Source organism: Aulostomus chinensis, chromosome 23, assembly GCF_037954235.1.
Source record: "Aulostomus chinensis isolate RoL2024-O1b breed Wild chromosome 23, RoL_Achi_v1.0, whole genome shotgun sequence".
Taxonomy (NCBI): Eukaryota; Metazoa; Chordata; class Actinopteri; order Syngnathiformes; family Aulostomidae; genus Aulostomus; species Aulostomus chinensis.
Window position 1 is genome coordinate 4161222 of NC_141342.1, and position 14135 is coordinate 4175356.

At 42.8% G+C, this 14135-nt stretch overlaps 1 protein-coding gene across 2 annotated transcripts in view; it reads left to right on the forward strand.

The window, feature by feature from the left end:
* The first annotated feature begins 5244 nt into the window (after positions 1 to 5244).
* uts2r1 (urotensin 2 receptor 1) overlaps positions 5245 to 14135 on the forward strand; it is a 62019-nt gene continuing 53128 nt past the window's right edge. Inside the window, exons 1-4 of one of the 2 annotated variants that reach the window (XM_086194987.1) lie at positions 5701 to 5717; positions 6515 to 6547; positions 7259 to 7311; positions 7403 to 8118. In XM_086194987.1, the coding sequence (XP_086051113.1) occupies positions 7405 to 8118 (714 nt within the window). In that variant the 5' untranslated portion in view covers positions 5701 to 5717; positions 6515 to 6547; positions 7259 to 7311; positions 7403 to 7404. Of the gene's footprint in view, positions 5718 to 6514; positions 6548 to 7258; positions 7312 to 7402; positions 8119 to 14135 lie in introns of both variants that reach the window. The other variant, XM_086194986.1, reaches the window with a different exon arrangement.

Here is a 14135-nt window from a genome sequence, read left to right on the forward strand (position 1 = left end):
AGAACATTGCTAAAAGGTCTGCATAGTGAAAATATAAAACTGCACTTGTGAATAAAGAAGACATCTGAAAGGAACACTGGTCTATGTGAATTGGCCCTTAACACAAAAGTAGGCGGACATTGCCAGAAGGTCTTGTGTTATTAAAGGAATATTCAATCTTCATGGACCGCTAACTGCTACATCAGTATCAAACTGAAAGGCTATATATATATATATATATATATATATATATATATATATATATATATATATATATACACATATACATATATATATATATATATATATATACATATACATATATATATATATATATATATATATATATATACACATATACATATATATATATGTGTATATATGTGTGGTGTTTGTTCTTAGCTCTAAGCTAACATTATATCTAAGCATACATTATTAGCTATAGGCTAACGTTATCGTTTGCGATTTATTTGTAGTTGTTAGCCAAAGTTTTGTTTTGATGCTTATTCTTTGTTTTATTGGTGTTTGTTCTTTGTTCTTCGCTAACATTGTCTCTTGGTCTTCGTTCTTAGTATCAACCCAAAGTTGTCTTTTGGCTTCGGTTCTTAGTGTCACCTAACATTTTGTTTTAGTTCGTATTTCTTCATTCACTGTCTCACCCCCAGACTAGTACCATTAAGTATTTGAAGAGGCCCCTCTGTTGTTGGGATACTTTAATTGGCCCCCTTGTGAAGAGACCGGACAATCAGTGGCCCTAACTGTGTGGCGTTTGACATTCCTGCTTAACATGGACAGGGAAAGGTGAGCAGGGCCTGGAGTCTGAGGCAATTTCTGACAGCTTCCATAACTGCCATCATGAAACTGTCCACTAGATGCCCTCGGTCTGTTCCACTCACCAGCTCTCCCTCCTCTGAGCTGGTTTTCTTGGCTGTGTTTTCTGCCAGATAATCAGTGCTGCCTGACTTGTATTCCTACCCTCGCTATGTGTTCTTTACTTGGACTCTTACTTTTGTTTTACTTTTTCCTTATATTCAACCATGTTTTCAGCCTTGTGTGATGCATCGTCTGTTTCCCAATGCCCAGTTCAGTTCTGTTCAGGAGCCAGAACTCCACCAGAACCACAGGTGCCTCCACATCAAGCTAGACAGAAGTTCAGTGTAGAAAGATTAAAGTCATTTTTTGTGGGAGGAAGAAATTATGACTAACTGAAATATCAACCAGACATTCATGATATTGCTGTTTTTGTTGTCACTTGATTAACACATCCCATATATGTACAAATATATAAATATATATACATATGATTTCCTCGTTTTTTAATTATCATCTTTTTTCAATGATGAGGTTTCGATACTGCCTTCCGATTTGCAATATATCGACCGTTGAAAATCAACAAACTTAATTGTTCAAACTTATCACATCATTATTAAAAACACTACTCTGTTTAAACGAAATAATCATCAAGAAAGAGCATCAAGTTGTCAGGTCCTTGGCTTCCTTAGCCACGCTTTAAACTTTGCCCGATGGTCATTCATTTTTAACAGCACCATATCTGTATTGCTCCGTTGTTCTGCCCTTCCCTCCCTTCTCCTCCTCTCTGTCTGACAATCTTCCCCCTTTCATCCACAGAACAAATGGAAAGCAGACAGCAGCCGTCGAGGCGCTGATGCTCGTCACTTTGCAAAGAGGATGCATTATGCATGTTGTGCACTCTTGCAACATTGCACAGAACCACACACACTTGTCACACTCGCATGAATGTTAGTGGATCCACCCTGAAAGTGTATTTATGCATTCAGTCCCATGGTGACAACCTTGGATTAAAATGATGAGCTGTACAGTGTTTGTTTGTTTTTTTCCTATGAGCAGCTGCCAAAGCATTCAGACATGTATGTGCCATAGATAATGATCTTATGTGGCCGAGATAATCACTCTGTTTCTCTTGTTCTCTCCTTCTCTATTTGCCTCTCCTCGTTGTTTGTGTGCTGCCTAATGAACTGAGGGTGGATGTCACCCTGTAAAGTCTCTGATGAGTGGGACAGGTGGTTGTGCTGCATCATTTACCCTCTAAGCACACAGATATCCAGTTCTGAATGGGCTGTAATAGACGCTCATCAATTCCGCTTTAATCCTTTTACTGATAGCCTCTAATTTTATGAGGATACACACGCAAGCCTGCATGCCCGCGCGCACACAAACACACACACACACACACACACACACACTCACACACACACACACACACACACGTCATGCAGAAGCAATGTGACCCAAGCTGTGATAGGATCTCACTCTCGGCCCTTTAAACATATAAATGCACAGATAGCTACACACACACACACACACACACACACACACATACACACTGTATTAGTGTATTTTGCCTCTCATGTATTAATGAATAGGTTCCCAGCAGTCACAAATACTTTTTCCAGTCCTGCATCACATCTCTGGGACTCCAGAATGCAGGAGGAGCCAGCCGTGCATTCCTAGCTTGACAGCTAACAAGAGCAATTCCGACCAAAAACATAGGTTTACAGACTCTCAAATGCACCTCCTGGTACAATTTAACTCTCCCTTTGTCCAACTGCATGCTCAGGATACTGCAAACACTTTAATTTGAGCTGAACAGAAACTAGCTATAGCAGCTCTGCTTCAGGGCTGGTGTGAACTCGTGTGAACTAGCGTGGACAGGTGGAGGTGAGTTGGTTAGACTCTAGGCTCCACTTCGTAGCGCTCAGTGTGTGTGTTCAAGTGGATTTTTAAAAATTTTTTCGCTCAAAGTGGTTGTGGATTACTGAGAAGAGGGGTGGTTAAAGAAGACGTGGATAATACCAGATGCTCCGCTTTTTGAAGTAATGCAGGATAGGAAAAACTTCTTTGTGACCTCAGGAAACCAGTTTGCAAGTTCTTAAAGGCAACATACATTTGGGGTGAAGTGTAGCTTTCATGCAGACTATTGAATCACTTCAGATAATTTACTTTAAGCTCCTTGGGAAAATGCAGAGAAGAGAGCTGTGTGTGTTTTCCCAGCAGACATGTTTACATCGAGATACACCTGCCTTTGCATCTTAAGGGTCTTCTCAAGCAGCCATTCATCACCTCAGCCATGCTACTGTGACACACGTGCTGGAGGTTCATGAATACCACATGTAGACGCCACATTGTTGGAAACGGTGACAGTTTATGAGGTAGTATTGACTTCGCGCAAAGAGAAGCTCCATTGTTAATAACAAAATCCTGACCTGAGGTTAAAAGGTTACAGCTGTAAATTCAGGGGCATAAAAGGCAGGTCTGTCGTAAAGTGGGTGTGCTGGAGGCTAGTTCTGATTAGATGCGCCGCACAGGCAGACAGAACGGGTGGATGCTAACGGCAAACTCTCCGTTTAGACAGCCTTTACTGCTAAATTTGCCACCGAAAATGTGATCATTCTTACCGATACTACTGAATTTATACAATTCCTGATTGGATACCAGGATAAAAGTCTACATGAGACATTTTCAAAGGAACAGGCCACTTCAGAGGGGCCTCTGATAGCTGCAGGGGAGGCTCAGAGGTAAAAGAACATTAGTGATCAAAGGATACGTAGAACCCCCAACACGCGTGTGCTGGAGTTTGGCGGTTTTACTCGCTTTTCAAGAGTGTGAAACGCATAAAGGACACAATGTATCATTTATTAGGTGTCCTCTGAAGTTGTGTGAAACAGAAGTATTCGTCTTACTTGACTAGTCCATGGCAGTGTTTCTCAACCACTGGGCTGGGGCCCATGGGTGTTTCATGAGCGCTCTCTAGTGGGCCATGAAATACTCTCACATTGAAACACCAGGGTTGGTTTTTTTTTTCATAAAGTCCAATATTAATCTGAAGATATGATGGCAGCTGATGCTTCAAATCATACGACATTTACACAAATATATAAACTATTAGTTCTATAATAGCCGACCATCAGATCATCAACTGAAGAATTTGGGAAGGTAACTGGTAGGATCAGGTTCTGGTATTAGGTGGCTGTGCAGCCAATGATAGAAAATATGCACACTAGTAACATTTTAAAGTGCTTGTTTCTATTGTATTTATTTAATTCTTGGGCTCTCTTCAGAAGATAAAGACTAAATGCTGCGTAGTTTTTTCTATCACATCTTGTGGCGACAAATTGATTAAAGTGAGAGAGCAACTGATATTTGAATGGCTTCAAAATAACTAAATTGAGGGAACAAGTTATTTCCTTTCTCTGTATTTGCCCAGGAAAAAAAAGAAAAAGTGCGGGTCTTGTAAATTTACTGCCTGAGAACCAAAAGCACACCATCACGGTCATTTCAAAGATGCATTCATCACACTTAGTCCCTTCCTCACGAGAGATTTATGATCCTCTCTGAGCGAAACACACCGATTTACTTTCATAGCAGTTATTATGCTCATTTCCATCTCTCGCTCTCTGGGTTATCTTTATTTATCTACTGTCTCTTCAAAGCTTTTCTCAAAACCCTGCCTCAAAGTCCCCTCTGATCCCCGTCCGCTGGTCCTCCCTGGCAGGAGCAGATGACCATACCCCTGCACACCCTAACCCTAGCCCTAATCCTAACCCCAGAAGAAGAAACACGTCTGAAGTCTGAGCTTTTCACTTGACATAAGTCACTGGCTGAGTTAACGTTAGCATTCTGACACTGTGACTTGATAAGTCCCCTTTGAAAATACTTGATCATGTCAAGGCAAGGCAAGTTTATTTGTAGAGCACAATTCATACACATGGCAACTCAAAGTGCTTTACAGTTGCAGAAAAATCAAATGAAAGTGTGAAGGAAAACCTCAAATCAGACCAGCCACCCGCCCCGCCCCGCCCCGCCCCGCCCCCACCACAGCATATGATGGTTGGTGGCTGTGCTTCGGGGAACTGCTGCAGTGGTAGGTGACATTGACCCCTGCCACCGTCCATTTAGAATAAAGGATAGCAGAAAAAGAAGGGTTGGCTAGCAAGCTATTGATTTATGAGTGTGATGTGCCTCATGTTGACGCTCACGCCAGCGTGGCATGGACATGGATTGTGTAGAGGTGTGTCTGTGTGTGTGTGTGTGTGAGAGAGAGAGAGAGAGAGAGAGAGAGAGAGAGAAACACATTTACTGCACGCGTCCCTGTTGCCTGTTCTTCTCTGTCTTCTCCCTCCCACTTTGGGAACCAGAGTGGCTGCCTCACTCCCCTCTCTCTGTCTCTCTCTCTCTCTCTCCCTCTCCCTCCCTCCCTCCCTCCTGCTGCCTATCTACCTCAGGCACACACTCTCTCTCAGTCAAAGGGGGGGATTTTCCGTAACCAGCTTAACGTGACTCACTTCTCATCATTACCTCACTGATGCGCTTTTTTAAATTATTATTTTTGTCTCTTTTTGCCCCCTTCAATTCAATGTGTCTGCTCCCGACGTCAGACCTGACATGCAGTACTTGGAAGCTACCAAGATGCTCAAAGGGAAAAGGGAATGAAACTTTTATTATCAGAGCGCTTTCATTTTGAATGTACAATTTTTCCTCAAGGATTTATCAAGATTTCCTTCCTCTCAAGGATTTTTTTTCTCTCTCTCTTTTGTTCCACCTGCTTGTCTCACCTCTCAAACACACTGTAGAATTTGGTGAGACTTTTATGGACTGTGAAATTTTTGTAGTATGTGCGAAGTTTGGGAGTGAGACAAAGCATGGCTGATGGGACTGCAGCTGAGGATTGATCACTTTTGTCCAGGGAGGCAGCTCAGGTAAGTGCTGTCCGGTGCGTGTGTGTGGAGGCTGGTGGTGTTCCAGAGAGATACTGTCGCAGCATGGATTAAGAGCCTCTGAGCGAATGAGAACAGCAGAGTCAAAATGAATCCTTGTCTCGATTCACCTCAACCGCTCATGCCTTTGGAAACATTTGAGACGAATATTTTGTCAAGGACTTCTGTCTGGACAGCTCAGCAAGGGGAGATATGTGACCACATAAAAAGTTACGTGTTCTTCTAAGAGTTGCAACAACTTGCTGCATTTGCCATTGTGACAGCGAGAAAGCAGTTCATCGCCCTGCTGGAGGATTCCGCTAAATCAGTTATGTTTTAGAATATTAGCGAGTAATTAATTTGATCTCTAACGCACATCAGAACTAAGACATGAAATGTCTGTAACGAAGCAACTGAAGTTGAGCCCACTGTTGAGTGAGAAACTTCAGATATGCTCAGTCAGAGCAGGTCACCTCTGCTCCCTCTGACTCCAGGAAGTTGTTTTCAGGGATATTCAAAGTGGGGTCCAGGGACCCCTGGAGGATACTGGGGGTCCTCTGAGGGTCAAAACATGAGGATTGAATTCATTTCATTGGACTGTTTTTTTCAGAACATGTGAAACCATAAGATGTGATAAGCTCATATTTAAAAAAAAAAAAAAAAAAGATTTGCTTCTTCATTGTATTCCCGTTCATTTTCTCATTACTTTTGCTCAACAAACACGTCTCATAAATTGCCACGGAATTGCTTCCTCATTTTCAGGTAATTTTTTTCTTCTTCTTGTTCTTGTTTATTTTCAGGAAACTTTATGCCAAATATCAGGACATTTTCAGGTAATTTCTTGCTTACTTTTGTGCTAATATTCATGTCGTATTTTGAAAATGTTCTATCTGGCCTATTCTCTGGCTAATTTCCTGTTTTTCTTCTTGTCAGTTATCAAACAGTTAATTGTCAGGTATTTTCTTTCTAACTTATTCGTTATCGTCATTTAATTTCCTGCTGATTTAGCAATTAGCAAACAGAAAGAAGTTGGAAACTAGGCTTACAGCGGAAAAATGTGTGTGTGTGTGTGTGTGTGTGTGTGTGTGTGTGTGTGTGTGTGTGTGTGTGTGTGTGTGTGTGTGTGTGTGTGTGTATGTGTGTGTGTGAGATCAGCAGCAATGCTGGATTTTCTTTTTGGGATGAAATGCTTGTAAAAAAGATTTCCCAATCAATTAATATCTATGGAAGTTAAGGCCCCGTAAGAGAAAACTCCCTTCCACAGGGGTGCCCAGCTCATTGTGTCAACCTGGGGTTGAGACACCTAAAGTTTAAGGTCCTTCCATTTTGGAAATCAAGGGTTGGAATCCAAGACACCAACACTTTTCCAACATCTCATTCCTCTGGAAAAACCTCACCATCGGCGTAACATTTTAGGAATATGGCTCATCCTATATTAGTCCAAGTAAAAATGCAGTTGGCACTGAGCTCAAAGCTATTTCCAGAGCTGCTTTCATAATTGTGTGAGATTTCATTTTCCTCAAAATGACTTTTGCTCACGGCAGGTCTCTGCAAATATGCAAGCAGCCAGAGGTGCTTCAGCTGAGAGATGCAGTCTGTAGGTTTCTGCACTGTTGAGATTAAATATGAGACAGTTTCCCTCACCCCTCACTCACCCTAACCTCTAATATTTCTCTTCTCATGTCAAGAGATGACCACTGTGTCCATGGAGCCCGTTGGAGTCCTGGTTGAAACAGGTGCCAACGCCACTGACCCTCCTCTGAATGCCCACGAAGACACAGCCGCCACCTTCACCATCGGCACCATCCTCTCCATCATGTGCCTCATCGGAGTCTTGGGGAACATCTACACCCTGGTGGTTATGTGCCACTCCATGAGGAACGCCGCCTCCATGTACATCTACATCATCAACTTAGCTTTGGCAGACCTGCTGTATCTGCTCACCATCCCATTCGTGGTGTGCACACACTTCCTGAAGGGTTGGTACTTTGGTGACACAGGCTGTCGGATTCTGATCAGCATGGATTTTCTGACCATGCATGCCAGTATCTTCACGCTGACAGTCATGAGCACCGAACGCTACTTCGCGGTGCTCAAGCCGCTGGACACGGTCAAGCGGTCTAAAAGCTACCGAAAGGCCATCGCTCTACTCGTCTGGGTGGCGTCTCTAATCCTCACGATGCCGATGATCGTGAGCATTCAGTTAATGACGGTGGACAACAAGGTCATGTGTCAGCCCACCCTGTCACCACTCTCCTACAAGATTTACATCTCCTTCCTTTTTTGTACTAGTATTGTGGCCCCAGGACTGATCATTGGCTATCTCTACATCCAGCTTGCTCGGACGTACTGGGTGTCCCAGACAGAAACCTTCAAACAGACCAAGAAACTTCCCAATCAAAAGGTCAGTACATCACAACATCCTCGCGTGGAAGCTTGCTTTCTGATGGCGTCTTTTTGCTGCTTCACCTTGCAAATTGCGTGTATGTGCTCTGCTGTTAATGCCAACTCCATTTTAAAAAGAACCCAAGAGACTCCAATAAAAATCTTTTTCGAATTCATCTTTTCCAACAAATTTGTGGCCCAGTTCTTTTTTTTCTTCAGGTTTTTGGAGGCCAGTATCACTCCAAACTCTGTCCCCTCCTGTCTAATCCAGTCTGCTTCACAGCTGGATGGCAGGGCCAGACACATTCATCAGCTTCAACCTGATGAACTGGCAGGAAGTTGGGGACAGCACGGTGTTACAGACGCTCTGCTCACTGGCTGGCGATTCACCTCTCATGCAGTGTATTAACTCATGAGGGAGGGGGTCCTATTAGGCAGCCCCCCCAGCACAGCTGGATCATCATCGTTAACTGTTATCCAGTAATTATATTCTTTCTTTGCAATGTCATGTAGAGGTCGATGTTGTCTCGTGAGTTGGAGTCTGTGGCCGGCTTTGTCCCTACATAGAATCCTAGGACGTCTCGCCAGCAGCGTTCAGGTTCAGCAGTAGGGAGTCAGCCAGTAAACCAGTTCCTGGGTCACTGTCAAACTATCAACCTCATGAATTCATGAAAAAGCTATTGTTCTAACCCAGCCCTTTTAGTACTACTGAATTTAAAGAAAAAAAAGAAGGTTTAATCACTTTTCTCTTGGCCATTTACACGAATTGGTCATTTTCATTGTGCTTCTCCAGATTTATGGAAATCCATGTTATCACTAGAGATGAGCTGATTTTCAATCCCAATCTGACTCTTGATTTATTTTTCAGTTTTCATAAAGATCTGCCAACACCGATACTGAGTGTAATGCGAGAGCTCTTTTCTCTTTAATATTTCATTGTTATTCATGCGGCAAATGCAGCAGATTCATGGTCTGGCTACGAAATGCGATCTGGACCTGCACCATCATTATGCTGTATCAGCACCTGATTCTGATATTCCAGTCCCATATCGCGCCTCTAGTTCTGAAAGTTCTGTGCTGGCTGTACTGTAACAGATCAACCGTCGTAAATAGATCACCTGTACAGGGAAAAGACCTTCGGTATGCTGCAAAAGAAGCTAGCTGCTAACCGTGTCCAGTGACGCTACGGTGCCATCTCCAGCAAGTAACCTTTTAAAACTATAACCTGTGCAAAGAGAATTAAAATCAACTTTGTTTCTGTTTTATTTTGCTGCTTTGACACCTTTTGTCTGAAAAAAGGTTCTTTTTTAATGAAAATGACCAAAAAAGAACATAACAAACAAAGGGAAAAATGGGGTTTTTTGTGTGTCTTAAATGATTTTTTCATTTGTTTTTTGAGAAATTGCATTTCTCTTAAGTTTTTTTTTGGGGGGGGGAGTCGTATTTGGAAAAAACTGGTGCTTGCTGGCCATTTAAATGAAATAAATAGTTTTGGGGCTAATCAAGTCGGAGGGGACGCTAACGAGAAAAGCAAGGCTATTTTCAAAATCCCCACCAGTACCCAAAAAATGAAGACATGGATCAGATGCTAGGCAGACTGTAAACACTGAAGTAAACTTTGCAGTTGAATACATTTTGCACCAAACAAACTCTTACGTCTCTGTCTTTAAGACAAACCACCGCTTGTGTTCAGACCATCTGTAACAGTGTGAAGGCAGCTGGACCCAAATGCATAAATCAGCAGCAGAAGAAAAAGAATAACTAAGATTTATTAAAAAGGATAACAGGGTTGATTCCTGGCATCTGTGGTTTCCTGAACACCGGACAGCTGCTTGGAGGAGGCCTAAGGAAGCCACGCCCCTTACATTTGACCAACAACATGCCCAACTGTCCTCCATGATTAAAAAAGTGAAAACAATGAATCATGAATATTCTGTGCGAGGATAATTACCACTTTTGAATAGATTTATGTGTTTTGCTGCAATGTGACAGAGTTTTCTTTGGTAACTTGGCTCAGCCATTCTTGATTCGCTGGAACACAAATGCTAGAAGTCAGACTGACTTTGGATTGGTGCTGCAACGCAGGCCTGTTGGCTTTTTTCTTTTTCTTTCTTCAGACTCTCTCACTAGTTGAAACCAAACTTCTGTGATTATTGTCGGTGCCTTCGATTGAAGCGAGACTGACCCGAGAGTTTCAGTAAAACGGATCTTAGCGACAAATAAACATGTAGAAGCGACTGAGAGACAAAGTGAACCAGTCAGCCAGCAGAACACGAGGGCAGGTTGGAGCGAAACTGGACGAGAAGGCAATGGGAAGGGGAAGGGGATGACGAGAAATGGACTGACGACACACGCCTGAGCTGAATAATGAGCAGGAACCAAATGTAACATCTGACACTTAAAGGAAGTGATATCAAAGTAAAACGGGAACAAATTCAAAAGTGGATAAGAAACGGAAAAGTACAAAGCACTTGACACTTTCAGAGGATTAGAATTAGAATCCACTGAAAAGTCCAAAACTGAATTCATCATCATAATCGCTGAAGACACTGTCCACATGGGACTGTGACGTCATCCTCTTGCTATTTGATAAAGGTTTTATTTTAACAACAACAGACAACAGTACTACTTTGTACCTTAGCGACCCTGAAATTGCAAAGATATCTGACGATGTTGTAAATGACCAACCAGGTGTTCTTGTGTTAAGCTGTCTCATGTTGGGACTCTGCATTGTTCATTTTTTGTTTTCTGGAAGTATCTTTAAACTTAGTAAAGTGACAACAGGGTGCAATGAATGAAAAAAAAAAAAAAGGGTTTCCTGTGAAAAGTTTTGTTTCGGTTTTCCCCTCCATTTCCACTTCAGCTGCAAAGCCATCATTTTGCAGTCTAAACATGACATTTTTCACACTCAAAGGCTGCTGTTGGACAGCACACCATAGTCATCACACTCAGAGTAGCGTGGAGCGTCCCGTCGCTGGCAGTTCCCAACATGGCGCAGCTGTGGTTGAATGGTCATGTCTTCATGAATGATTTGTCTGTTCATATTATTATTATCATTTTGTCTTTTTATGGACGTGCTTCATGAACTCTGCGTGTGCGGTCAGCTAGACGTCTCACTGGTTAGACAGTGGAAGTGTGGTCATCACAGATTAGAGGCAAGACGGGCGAGCTCGGCGTCACCATCATGACTTGTTTTCGATCTTTGCCTTGAAGCTGATTTCTGCACAGCCCTGACACGTAACTGTCCCTGGGTGTGTTCCTGCTGCCTTCAGGCTGGGCTCGATAGAGAGACTGGTCCCGGTCCTCAAGACTGTAATTAGGACAGAACGTCTCCTTCGTGAATTTCAAAATGACCCCACCTCAGTCTCCTCATTAAGCTACGTGATTGAGCATGACTAGCTGGATCCACAACTCTGGATGTTAGCGGGAATATTTGCATACAGCTGAAGAAAGTGTACAAGCATGCTGTTCTATGTGCGTCCTGTAATGAACTTATTTGCATTGATGCAACTGGCTGCTCTCTGTCAGCTGTCAGCTCAGTCGGTGCTGCTCTCCTAGGTACTGACCTCAGGTCAGTGTTGACACTCCAAGCTCTCGGCACTGTGTCCTATTCAGTAATCTATAATTGCTGTTGCTGTTTGACAGCCTCCTGCTGCAGGTTCAGCCATGATGCTGCTAGGACCAACATCACGTGGGGGTGTGGCTGAAGTACGATAACAGGGGCAGCAACAGCGCACCAGTGACCCGCTGATCATTCCTCTCTGAACAGAATCTGCACGAATGCATGAAAAATGGAAACAGCAGCAGCACAATGAAGTGCAAATAGAAAAGTAGAAGACGCAACTACAGCTGCTGGAGCCAACAGTCAGCTGTTCAAAGGACGGTTCCTTGTCGCATCATTAGTGGAGTTTGTGTTTTCTTATTGCCCTTGTTGTCTGGTCCTCATGTTCACACCTGTTAGGTCAGCTTGCCTATTCTATTTTTTTTTTGCCTCCTTGTTTGCTGCTTACCTGCCTTTATTAGTCCATTGACCTGCCATTTCTGCGTGCTGCTGATCTTTTCTGCATTCGGGTCCACCTGCCAAACCCGACGGAGGAGGAAGGTGAGACACGTGACAAATATTAAGAACGTTACATTCGCGAATGAGTCGGGTCTCCTGGGAGGCTCTGTGGAACGAAAAAGTTGCCGTGAAATTCATGTCCTATACCCCAAAATCCATACCCCTTGCACACCGGAGTACCAGAGGATGTCGAGCGCATCTACATGGTTAAGGGTTGTTGACTTTAGTTAAGAGGGGGAATGAGTATTCAAGCTACTTGTGCCGCTCCAATGCAAATGAGGCCACAGTCTGATGAAAAGTTGAAGTGCAGGCAGAAGTTGAGCTCTGAGCTCATCTGTAAACAAGCTTTAATCCTGCACAAGCTTCTTTGCATCACAAATATTACGATATGATGTGGGTCCCTTTAAAGAACTGCACACCCCAGGAGAAAACACATGCGGGTGCGTCAGCAGAACCGCCCTGTCTGCAGTCATTTTAAACTTCTTACAGTCAAAATAATGAAGATGTCATCATGTGTTTCATACACCTGTCCAGATTCCTAATATACATCACCTTTGTCATGACTCATGACCTTAAAGCAATACTTCAAGCAAAAATTGTCCTTTGCCTTTAAGTACTCACAAATACATTTTTTCCTCCTGCATCACATCTTTGTGACTCCAGAATGCAGAAAGAGCCAGCCATGTACATTTAGCTTGAAGCTAACGGTGTCCGAGGAACAAAACAGCAGCAATATGTCCCCCCCCAAAAAAAACCTCCATTTAAAAACTGACATTGTCCAGTTATAAGCTCAGCAACACACAAGCACAGTGATTTGAGTGCACGGGATTTATAACTCTCACTGGTGGAGCGCGACCAGCTAGCGAGTTGGTTGAACTTCATTCATGGTAGCACCAAATTGAAGTGTTAAAATTCCTTTGTCATTCAAAACCCAAAGTATTTCTGGATTGCTGAGCATACAGCTGGATAAAGAAGATGTGGGTTATACCATATGAAGGGTTTGAGAATTGGAATGTGAGTTTTTGAAAAGGCAAATTACACTTTTTTGGGGTGAACGTTCACATTCCTAGGGTTGTGGGTTGGGAAGAATCTGGCAGTAGGAGTTTTGATACCATAAACAAGGAAATTTATTGCAGTTATTACTTTAACTCTTATGGCCCGATCGGCCCGCCGCCAGGCCGAAAAACGCTGGACGCTGTAAAAATGTACCGAAATTTGATGGCAATGTTTACTTTCAATTCTCGATCAAAGTTTGGACTCTAATGCTCACAAAACAGGGATGGGTGTCTGTTTTAGTGCAAACGTTACCTTTTTATGGTGATTGTAATCTGTTTTGGTACGAAATCGGGACATTTAAATTTTGCGACCACAGCGGAATCACAGTTGAATAGTGTCACGTAGACTTCTTCTTTACGGCAGTGTTTGTAGTCTTTGGAAAGGGGAGAAGCTACTGAATCGATCGACATCTACCATTCCAAGAACTACAAATCCCAGCTACGTAAAACTTCGAGCGTAAAACCTGCGCAAACTATGCGCACTCGCTGTCTTTTACATGCAGCGTCCCACAGTCAAAGGCAGACCGCTGAACAAAAGCCAAAAGCTCCAATAGTTAGTAGTAGACAACTAAAATTAAAATTTATTGTAATTTGGAGCCAGTTTTCATCATCGCCTGGGTGTATCCTTAAAAAATCCTTGATGTGGGCTTCACTGTTCGCCCAAATTCTATCAACTTTGGTAAATTTGTGGTCAAGGAGTGGATGAAGCTAATCAGTGGTGTGTGGGTGCATGAAATCATTGCTGGCATGGTGTTTTCCTCTGTCAAAAAAATAAAATATTTTGGCTAGAGTAAAAAAACGAAATTTTTCCTCTGGTTTATTCCAATTTACTCAGGCTTAATGACAGATACAACACTTCTGACACTTGGAACACATTCTCTGAAGTCCCTAGATGTTCAAGGACACCAAGAACATGCATAT